The following is a 12,216-nucleotide window of genomic DNA, read 5'->3' as shown; positions in this document are numbered from 1 at the left end:
AAAACATATTTAAAAAACATCATATATTTTTTTATGGGTTATTTTATTTACATACCTCTCTTTACTTTCCACACTCCCTATTTAATAATAATTTTTTAGTCGAAAAGACTCATGTAAGATGACAAAAAAGGACAATTATAATCAACTTAATTACATAATCAAATTTTATTATAAAAATATAACAATATTTTTTTCCTTCACACGCCCCACATGTTATGTTCTCAAATTACAAATAAATTTTATTTTCAAATCTATGTTAAAACTTTATTTTGTTCCATTCAATAGCTATTCCAAAAAATGACATAAAAGTAAGTTAAATTTTCTTTGCCCTTTATTTTATGGTGATTGTTCTTTTGCTTTCTCTTTCCTTTGTTTTGTGTTAATGTTTTTTAATTTTCTAATTATTTCATATTTAAAAAGGAAAATCATTTTATTTTATTTTATTTTTCGTTTCTCATAAAGTAGAGTTTTTTTTTTTTTTTTTATCATTTTGTTCTTTTTTATGCTTATTATACTGGTTTATTTATTTTTCACTCTTTTTCTATTTTATATTTTTAATCATACCTCAATAATATAATAACTTTGTTCCCATATTATTTATTTATTTATTATTTCTTGAATTATATTGCTTTCTAGTTTACATTTTTTAGTGTCCTTTATGTTTTCTAAAAAAAAATTTAATAAATTTTCTTCCTGTACAAAAAAAAAGCATCATGCTTAAAACTTCAACTAAAAAAATAGAGAAATATAGAAATGATAATATTAAAATAAAAAATAAAATAAAATATTAGGCGTGAAAAGAAAAATATCAAGAATTAATAATCCTATCAAAATAGTTTTAGGTAATTTTAGAATAATAGAGGTGTGTAAAAAGTAAATTCAACCATTTTAAAATTATGTGGGGTGAGTTTAGAAGGGGGTGTGGAGAGTAAAAAAGTGTGTATAAGTAGAACCACCCTTTTTTATTCTATAAAGAAAAAGATTTATAAAATTCTTAACTTACATTCAATTAGTAATGGAAGTTTCATAATTAAAAGTTTAAATTTAAATTAGTTTTAGATTCAAATTAAATTTTAAACTATTAGAATTATCAAAATACTGTAAAATAACAAATTAAATATCAAATTTTATTAAAAACCTTATAGATACATTTTTTTGTTAATATTTCATTACTTAGGGAGAATGAATGTTACGTATTAAAAATCGAAAGACAAAGTGTTATAAAAAGTATAATTCATAGAAATTTTTTGGTAATTAATAAAGAAAAATGTTGAACATCCCTTTTAAAAGTTAAAAAAGTTATGTTGTAATTGAACAATTAAAGTACCAAAAGTTACGTTAAAAGACCATTATTAGGTTTCTTTTTCTCAAAAGTTACGTTGTCGTTTTATAAAACCAATCTGTACTCAAAATAATTCTTTCACCTAGATAAAACATGTGGGACATTACCTAGAAGGTCCTACACGCCAATTTTACCATAATGCCAAATCATATAACCATTTCAACTTACTTCCACCGATTGCACAAATAAAAAAAAAAAAATTTAATAAATCTTCTTTGAGAAACAGTTAGACCCATTCTATTCCTCATTCTAGAGGTCCCTCATTCTAGAGGTCTCTCATTCTATTTATCGTTTACCTGCCCCGTTTAATTATATTTTATTTTTAAATTAGATATATTATATATAATATGTTATAATATATAATTTTAAGTATAATTTATTATACATAATATTTAGGAAAATTTAAAACTATATTTCTTTTTATTTTTTACTTTATCTATTTATGTTTATATTGTTCATTTATTTATTTATTTATTTTAGAATGAAAATAAATAATCGTGTAAATGAGGTACCGTGAATACTCCGAACCCGTGATGGGAAAATCCGTCACTACAAGAAACAGGGTTATTAGCGACGACAAAAAGTCGTTGCAAAAACTCGATGTATGTGCGCTTTCACTGTTTCGGGTGGATGCATGTCATGATTTCTACACTTCATGCACGGACAACTAATACGCCCGAGTGAATTTGCATAATTCTTTCCAACCTCAATAAAAGCACATAAACCATCCCAGTACTCATCAGACAACCGGTTCCTTAAATGTATCTAACTCCTGTCCATTAGCTTCTCCACTGCGAAAAATTTATAAAGTTTTATCAAATTTTATGAAAATTAACACAAGTTATTTTATAATAAGTATTTAACATTATTTTATTTAATTATTAATATAATCTTAATTAAAATTTTTATCTAATTTTTTAATTATCACATAATCATTATTAAACAAATTTTATACAAATTTTAATCTAATTATCACATTTTTCAATTTCAATTCTAATTTAAAATTCACAATTTAAAATTCAAAACCACAAACTATATCTAAAATCTAAAACAAAATTATAAACCATAACAAAAATAACAAAATCAATTAACAAAATATCAAAATATTAACTCACAAAATCCAAACCTACAAATCCTGGGGGTTAGAGAACGGTAAGGCAGCAAAATGGGAGGGCGACGGCGGCCGAAATATGGGTGGTGACGGCCGGATTAAGGGGCGGCGACAGTAAGGAAAAAAACACCATTTTTTCGGTTTTTTTGCAATATTTTTCGGTACAAATGAATGATTTGAAGAGAAAATGAGGTATTTAAGCTTTTTCGGAGATTTTGGACGGTATGTGGCGGTTTTGGACAGAGAGGAAGCAAGAAAACCGAGAGCTCACCGGAAAAAATGACGGAATGAGGTCTGCGATTGCGTTTATACAAACCATTTTTTGCAACAAAGATTAAATAGTCATCACAATTAATGTTAAAATGACGGCATTTTTCTTCACCTCATTAATATTTATGAGAATATTCTTGAGGAATATACCCAGGTTCATTTTTTGTGACGACAATTTAACAATGTCGTCGCAAATAATTTTGAGGAAACCACTAAAGTTTCCGCCCTTTTTGGGAAAAATTAAATCCCCAATTATTTGCGACGACAAGTGTCGTCGCAACAAACAGTCGCCCTTGATAGAATTTTCTGGAACCTTTTTTTGTGACGACACATGTCGTCGTAAAAAAGTCATTCTGAAAAGAATTTTTTGGAACCAATTTTTGCAACGACATTTTACATTGTCGTCGCAAAAAATAAAGAAATATCTAGAACCCATTCGCGGGAAACCACCAAATTTCCCGCCTCTTTTTGGACACGTCACCGCCAGCTGTAACCATCAATATTTGCAACGACATGTCCTCGCAAATAATGTACAAACTGGCGCCAAATTGATTTTGGCACCAATGGGTATTAGCAATGACATGTCGTTGCTAATATGTCGTTCCATTTTAGCGACGGCATGTCGTCGTAATTATATAAATTTTGTGCAACGACATGTCGTCGCAAATATTTAATGCGACGACAAGTCGTTCAAAAATGTTATTTTCTTTTAAGTGATGACATGTTGTCGTTAATATCATTCAAAAATGTTATTTTCTTTTAAGCGATGACATGTCGTCACTAATATTGTAATTTTAGCAACGACAAATGTCGTCGCTAATAACCCGTTTTGTTGTAGTGCGTCCTATAACCTGTCAATTTATACAGGTTCGTAGGGCGGGTATGGCGAATGTTTTTATTCGCAGGACGGGTTGACAAGAGGACCACCCCACTCCGTTGCCATCCCTACTCCAACCATCTGAATGTTTTCAAATATATATATACATATATATATATATATATTTATGTATTTATATGTATGTGTGTGATTTTAATAGTTACTCAAATATTTACCAATCAATGGATATTAAGATAATAATTCAACGGTTGTTATAAATTAAATATTAACTAAAATATTACTAATAATTAATAAAATTGAATTCTGTCATCAAATTTCTATATATTTATAAGTGACTATATATATATATATATATATTTATAGTGTGTGAAAATTGCTTTTAAATGCTGACTCAGGAGGGACAACAGAAAGCATTTGAGCGGAGAATTTGACAGAGGATTATAAAATTATTATTGGGTGTAGTTGTCTGTGAGATCAATTATTTCTTCTCACAGATCATATAAAAAGGGAAATTTATATCATAACTCTAATCATAACTTTTTTGTAAACCAATTTATGTGGTATGTGAACTGTCATTCCTTTAAGGTATGTTTGGTGTACCGTATTGTATTATATTGTATTGTATTGTATAATATTATATTTTATTATATAATTTTTATACAATACGGTGTTTAGTTTGTAGTATTATTAAATATTATACTATTTTACTATTGTAATATATTTACATATTAATTTGTACTAAGGTAAAATTTAGGCAAAATCATAACCTAGTTCGACTCTAATGTCAACCCGAACCCAACATTTAGAAGAGGCAAGGGAGAAAGTAGAGTTACTACATAGGGGTCTTTTTGTAACAAATTTTGAAAAATGGGGCCAAATTGTAATTTTAAAAAGTAAGGGATGAAAATATAATTTTAAAAAGTTGAGGGGTAAAAATATAATTTTGAAAAAAATTAAGGTGTCAAAACATAATTTTTTAAAATTTTAGGGGTCAAAATATGATTTTTAAAGAGTTTAGGGATCAAAATGTAATTTTTAAAAACAACGTCGGTCCCAAAACCCAACCCCGAGTCTTGATATCTGTCAAATATTTTATATGTTTTTAGTATGCTATTTTTATTTAAATTGTATAATATAGTCTAGTACATATGTTTTTTTTTTATATTAGATATCACACTCCGTATTGTATTAATTTTGAATCTTGTATTAAATTATACAATGTATAAATGTCACCAAACATTATATTATTAACCAATTCAATACGAAGTGTTTATATGATGTACCAAACATGCCCTTATTAGTAGTTATTTAAAAGATTGACACGTTAATTAAAATAAGTGACAACATTTACCGGTGAAAAGATGATAATTCTATACCATATAAGGTAGTACAAAATAATTTGGATTGGAGTTGGTGTCGTTAGTACTACTCGATCTATATAAAGTTGTATTCTAAGAAAGAACGATTTCTTGTAATCGTAAAAAATAAAAAACAAAATATTTATCATAATTTTATTATCTTTCAAATTGGAATAGAGAATTTGAACAGTAAACCTAATTATTGAAGTCTTGGAGTTTAAACTTTAAAATTTACCGCTAAGCTAAATATGCAATCGCAATATAGGATTCGAATTTTGATAGTGCTCATTTTCGACCTTAATAGATTTTAAAAAATAAAAAAGATTGCGAAATTTCTTATTGTCACATATTCTATCTGCACGCTAAAATTTTCTATTGCGTATCCCTAATAATCTCAGGTGCTAATTAACGTACTATAATCAACACAACGAAAGATCTTCCGTACTCCATGTCCAACTGAAATAAAGGCAACATTTTTTTTCAAAATTCATCACAATTACGACTTCTAATATGCACTTTGCTACCATCTTTTTCCTTTCATTTTGTAATATCTTGACCTTGAAATCAATCATACTCGATCAATAAAGATGAGTTTGGAACATACATCTCTCTTAGAGTTGTCAAATGGGCCGGGCCGTCCAGCCCGTAACAGTGATGGATTCAGCACGACCCGGTACGATACTATTACAGGCCGTACTGACCTGGCACGTTTGATGGGCTAGGACTGGGCCGCGGCTTCTCAGCCTGCGGCCCAAGCCTGGTGCTAGCCCGTGAAGGATTGTGACCGTTGGGCCCGCGAAAGGGTCAACCATCACAATCTGAAAAAAACCTCCAAAATCCCCTATAAATACTCCTTAATCCCACCCTAAATCCCATACAACAATTCACTCTCAAATTCTCATCTCACTCTCATTCTATCTCTCATCTTGTCTCTTTGATTTTGATTCTAGGCTTTTCTCTCGCAATCACTTATTTTCTTGCTCTTTCATTTACAAAGTTTAAGTTCAATCAATTTTTAGAAAATGGCCGCATCAAACTTTCTTGATTTCGCTGCTCTCCCTGAGCTTGGTGATGAACCATTTTTCGAGGATGAAATGATGCCTGCCAACCCCACCCCCAAGAAACCGGAAAATGCTCCGGCTGATAACGCTTCAGTGTACAACGAGGAATTTGGAGAATGCGGCAGGAGAAAAAGACCTCGAACTTCTCCTGCATGGCAGCATTTCACAGTGGAGCCCTGACCAAATCCAAAAACAGGTGAAATAGAAATTCGTGTGGCATGTAAGTATTCTAAAAAATACTTTTCTAATAAAAAGAGTGGGGGTACTGGTCATCTGGATAGATATTGGAAAGCACGTATACTATTGCACCAAGGTGAGATTGTGGACTCTCGCAATCAAACACTATCACTCACATCACAAGGGTTGTAAAATTTTACATACGATGCAAAATGTGATCGTGAGGCACTAGCTAAATTTCTAGCTAGTGCCGAATTACCTCTTTCTTTTGCAGATGATGCGTCGTTCGAAGAATTCATACAGACGGCCTTCTGCCGCAATTTAAACGGGTAAGTAGAAACTCAACTCGTTCTGATTGTATAGAAGTGTTTTATGCAATGAGACAATCTCTAGTTGATAATTTTAGGTCTTTTAATGCTACTACATCTTGTACTTCTGATCTATGCGTGGGGTGCAATAAAACTGGATATTTATGTGTCACGACGCATTATGTTGATGATGAATGGGTTTTACAAAAGAGAATAATAGGTTTTCATTTATGTCCATATCCTCATAACGCAAATGCTATTTTTAGAACAATAATAGAAATTTTTGGGTTTATGGGATAGAAGATAAAGTTTTAACTATTACTTTTGATAATGCGTTAGCTAACACTGCTACAATTAACATGTTTAAACGTAGTTTGAAACCAGCGTTTGGGAGGGGGGGGGGGATTTTTCATCAACGGTGTGCGTGTCACATAATCAATTTAGTAGTTAAGGCAGGAATTTAACATATTTATGCTAATCTATCAAATATTAGAGAATCTTTATCCTATATATCTAATTCTAGAGGTCGGCTCCAAGAATTCAAATAATATTGCAGGAACAGTCAGATGCGCCTAAGAAGATTTCCAACTGACGTGAGACATAGGTGGAATTCCACCTATTTAATATTGAAGGCTGCACTCCTGTATCAATAGCTCATCACAACGTATATAAACAGTAAGAACGATCAACTTTTAATTTTCGATACAGATTGGCAGTTTGGTGAGTATTTTTTCAAATTTCTAGAAGTTTTCTACAATGCTACAGAATTACTTTCCGGAGTTTATTATCCTCCTGCACATTTAGCTTTACATCAACTATTTAATATTTCAGAAACATTTTCTTATTATAGGGATACTGAACTTTTTGGTAACATAGTTAAGCTAATGGAAACTAAATTTAAAAGTTATTGGTTAGGTTGTTGTATGTTATATGCATTAACAACCATTTTATATCATAGGTGCGGAATAGATCAGACTGAATCTTTGATGACTGCTACAGTAGAAAATTTAGGTATTGATATGCTACTAACTATTACTGACGCTAGAAAAATGTTAGAAAAGTTATTTGGTTTGTATGAAGGAAAATACAACACATGTAAAAAAGAATAGGGAACTTCGACGTCAACTAGCAGCTCGGGGCCTAAAGGCTCGTCGTGGAGTTTCTTGAAGAAGAAAGAGAAAACGGGAGGATTGTCATCAACACAAGCGTCTACTGAACTGGTAAAATATTTTGAAGCAAATTTTATAATCGATGACGACAAACTGGACATCTTACAGTGGTGGAAGAGCAAGACCAATCGTTTTCCAACATTGTCTGTAATAGCTCGTGACATTCTGACAACTCCAGTGTCAACGGTAGCATCGGAGCAAGCAGTTAGTGTAAGCAACCGAATTCTTGACGAGAAGAGAAGCAGAATGCATGCAGATATCTTGGAGGGGCTCATGTGTGTTAAAGACTGGAAAGATGCTAGAAGACGAAAACAACAATATACAGATGATTCAATGCAAGACTATTTTTCTAACTTAGAAATAACAGAATTTTCTGGAAGCACTTAGGTTTTGTAATTTACTTATCCTTGAACATTGCACTCTTTTTGTCTTCGCTAAGGTTTTGTCCCGATCTCCTCATGAGTTTTACTTGGCAAGGTTTTTAAAGAGATAGTCATTTATGTGTACTTATTCATATTATCTCAATTTAATAAAATCACATCTTTTGGGGACAAATGATATCTATATATATATATATATATTTTAATTAAATTTTGTAAAAAAACTTACAAGGGCCAGGGCCGGCCCGTGAGCCCTAGCCTTTATGGACTAGAGCCGCAGGCCAGTTCCAGACTTGAGAGTTTCTCCTCAAGCCTAACCCTGGCACAGCCCAAGCCCACCACGAGCCTGGGGTCGGACATGATGTGCCGGCCCGACACGGCACGTTTGACAACTCTAATCTCTCTCCCTCTTTTTTTTTTTTTTTTAATTTGTCAAAATATTGCCTTCTGAAACGAAGATGGCCCATATTGGAACATACAAGAAGCACCTGCTTATTAATATATGTATATATATACACACATACACGCGCTTATATATATATATATATATATATATATATATATATAATTCCCAAAACAGTAGGCTATTAGACCTCCAATATTATTATTCTTAAAAAAATAAAAAAATAAAAAATAAAAAAAAACCTTCCAATTTCATGATCTTTTCTCCCTGTGCCTTGTAGGTTGGTTGCACTTCACATGCATCGTCCCCATCAACATTTCACAAGAATACCGCCCATCAAACCCTACTTTCTTATCCTCCTCTCTTTCCACAAACTTCATAACTCCCATGCACAGTACTAAAAAGAAAAAAAACCCAACAATAAAAATTCATAATATCATTCACAAACCAAACAACATCATGTCCCACATTCAAGAAACTCATGATCAACAACATGAACCAACTAACATCCGAAGACTCCAGTTCCCACTGGACCCGAACTCATATAAAATCCTCGACGAGATCGGCGTCGGCGTCAGCGCCGTCGTCTACAAGGCCCTCTGCCTGCCGCTGAACTCCGCCGTCGTCGCCATCAAATCGATAGACCTCGACCAATCCCGCGCCGACTTCGACAACGTCCGACGAGAAGCCAAGTTCATGTCCCTCCTCTCCCACCCCAACGTCCTCAACGCCCACTGCTCCTTCACTGTCGACCGCCGCCTCTGGGTCGTCATGCCTTTCATGTCCGCCGGCTCCTTGCAGTCCATCATCTCCTCTTCCTTCCCCGACGGCCTCTCCGAGCCATGCATCGCCGTTGTCCTCCGAGAAACCCTAAACGCATTGTCGTATCTCCACGATCAAGGCTACCTCCACCGCGACATCAAGGCCGGGAACATCCTCATCGACTCCAACGGCTCCGTTAAGCTCGCCGATTTCGGCGTCTCCGCGTCGATACACGAGTCCAACTCCTCCCGAGGATGGTGCTCTCCGTCGTCCTCGGTCTTCACCGACGTCGTGGGGACGCCTTACTGGATGGCCCCGGAGGTCATACACTCCCACAACGGGTACGGCACCAAGGCTGATATTTGGTCGTTTGGGATTACTGCGTTGGAATTAGCCCATGGAAGGCCTCCACTCTCTCACCTTCCTTTATCCAAGTCTCTGGTTCTGAAGATCACCAAGCGGTTTCGATTTTCGGATTACGAAAAGAACAAGAACGAGAAGAACAAGAGATTCTCGAAGTATTTTAAGGAAATGGTCGGATTGTGTCTCAACCAAGATCCCTCCAAGAGGCTAACTGCTGAGAAATTGTTGAAGCACTCGTTCTTCAGGAACTGCAATAAGGGTTTGGACTTTTTGGTGAAGAACGTTTTGCATGGATTACCTAGTGTGGAGGACAGGTTTAGGATTATCAAGAGTCCTACTTTGAGTGTTGTGCCTGTGGTTAACAAGAGTATTGGTGATGAGGATGGTGAAGATGAGGAAATGGAGGACTCAAATGAGAAAAGGAGAAGGATTAGTGGGTGGAACTTCAACGAGGATGGGTTCAAGCTCGACCCGGTGTTTCCGACCGACTCCGAAGATGATTCCGTCGTGAAACAGGTCCGGTTCGGTGGTGAAACCATTATTCAAAACAAGGGAGGTGAGTCAAAAGGCGAGTCAATACGGAGTAGTTCACTCGATCAACCCAGCCAGTTCACTCAGTCAACTTGTTCGAGTTCGAGTTCACTTGGTCAAGTTGGGGAGGAGACTCGTGCAGTGAGTCTTGTTCAAGAGAGGGGTGGTGAGTCAGGCGAGTCAACGCCGGGTGAGTTGGGCGAGTCTAGCCCAAGTTCACCGGGTCAAGGACGGACGAGTGGTGGTATTATTGATAGGGACATTGTGATGCAGGATTTGATATTTTTGAAAAGGAACTTGGAGGATGAGAGGCAGACCTTAATGCAGGTGTTTAGGCTGTTGGAAGCGGAGGAGGCGGTGGAGGCGACAAGGGAGGAGTACTTGGAGCGGATGGTGGAGAGGCTGAGGTCAGAGCTAGAGAGTGAGAAGAAGAGGAACTTGGAGTTGGAGTTGGAGGTGGAGTTTCTCAAAATGCAGATTCAATGTGATAATTAACTAGATATCATATTAGCACAAATAAATATTGCCTATTTGAGTGCAACACGATAGCACATAGTTTGGGATCTAAAATCTCATGTTCAATTTCGTGTTGTTATATGGCATTTAACTAATCACGTTATGTCAGTGTTATTTTAAGAATTTAAAATGTAGTCTTTTTTTTTTAACTTTTATTTCATACATGGTTTATGTGCTTGGTTAGCCATATGAGTCGTCTAATACGAGATCTCTATCCATATGTACTATACTAAAGAGAATAACAAAGATAACATACGAGAATAGAAAAGTTAAGACAACTTTTTAATTTTTTATTTACTTGTGATGAGTAATCATATAAGCTAACATAAACTCTATTTATAGGACAAGAATCATAAGTAGGTAAGATAAGAAAACATAAGTTACAAAAGTTACACACTATAAATGAGAGAATTATAGGGTGACAATACACATAAATATGAGTGGAATAATGGAGGTATAATGAGGTCCACTACAAGAAAAAGGTGTTTTTGCGACGACAAAAAGTCATCGCAAAAACCCCAGTGTCGTCGCAAATAATAGTTTTAGCGACGACATGTCATCGCAGATATGTCGTCGGAAAAACTTTTTTTGCGACGACACAGTGTCGTCGTAAATATATTTGCGACGACATATTTTTTTTACGACGACAAGCGTCGCTAATACGCCGTTCTGAAATTGTCGTGATATAATATTTTTTGCGACGACAATTTCAAAATGTCGTCGCAAATAATCTTCCTTTTTTGCGACGACACATATAAAAATATCGTCGCAAAAAACTAGAATAAATTTTTTTTTTAAAATTTTTAAAAAAATGGCAATTAATTAATTTTTAATAATTTTAATTAAACGTTATTATGTTACATATTGAATATAATTTATTAAGATACATTAAAAGTGAAATATAAATTAATATTAAAAACAGTAAATCTAAATAAATTTATAAAATATAATCCAAATACTACATGAAGTGCATATATAATGTTCAAAAAAATATAAAAGTCTAAATAAAGTGAAAAATAAAATAGAACATATAACGGAACTATTCGTCTAAGTTTGCAGCATCGCCAACAGCTGAATCATCATCAGGACTGTCATCATCTGAAGGAGGCAGAGGAGTGTCTAGGTTAACTAGTTCTGGACGAGTAATCGTAGGTAATTGGATGTTGGGCTGCAATTTAGACACTAACTCTAACATCTTCACCTGATTGTCATAAATCTTCATTTGTTCCCGGTATGATTTCTTTAAATAACGATCCATACGTGAGTTAGGTTGAGCTGATGAGGTTGCGTCTGAGAATGATGCATTTGTCTCTCCTCCTCCAGGGTGTTCTACATAATAAGACATTATAATTATTTTTACATGTTATAAAACCACTATTTCAGTATAAAAAAATTTAATATGAAAAGTAGAAATACTTACGAAAGTCTGTTCCGCATGGGTATTAACCCAAGAGTCCCCGCGACGATGCATGTCTACCCAATTGTCTATAGCAGACATCGGCTCTTGGGTATCTGTACTGGCCTGTCAAATAAATTACATTTATTAAAATTCTTAAATTCTAACTAAATTTCGGCAGCATAACGACTTATTTTTCATATGATAAAATCCAAAAAACCTGTAGAAAAA

The 12,216-nt window shown here is 34.1% G+C and overlaps 1 protein-coding gene across 1 annotated transcript; it reads left to right on the top strand.

Moving 5' to 3' along the window:
• Window positions 1–8,876: 8,876 nt before the first annotated feature.
• On the top strand, window positions 8,877–10,568 carry LOC21400415 (serine/threonine-protein kinase BLUS1). The gene is made up of 2 exons (XM_024164180.1): window positions 8,877–10,098; window positions 10,195–10,568. Exons 1-2 carry the CDS (start codon window positions 8,877–8,879, stop codon window positions 10,566–10,568), a joined length of 1,596 nt encoding a protein of 531 aa, XP_024019948.1.
• The last annotated feature ends 1,648 nt before the right edge of the window (window positions 10,569–12,216 follow it).

This window comes from Morus notabilis, unplaced genomic scaffold (assembly GCF_000414095.1).
Source record: "Morus notabilis unplaced genomic scaffold, ASM41409v2 Scaffold363, whole genome shotgun sequence".
Lineage (NCBI taxonomy): Eukaryota > Viridiplantae > Streptophyta > Magnoliopsida > Rosales > Moraceae > Morus > Morus notabilis.
This window is presented reverse-complemented; position numbering and strand designations above follow the sequence as displayed.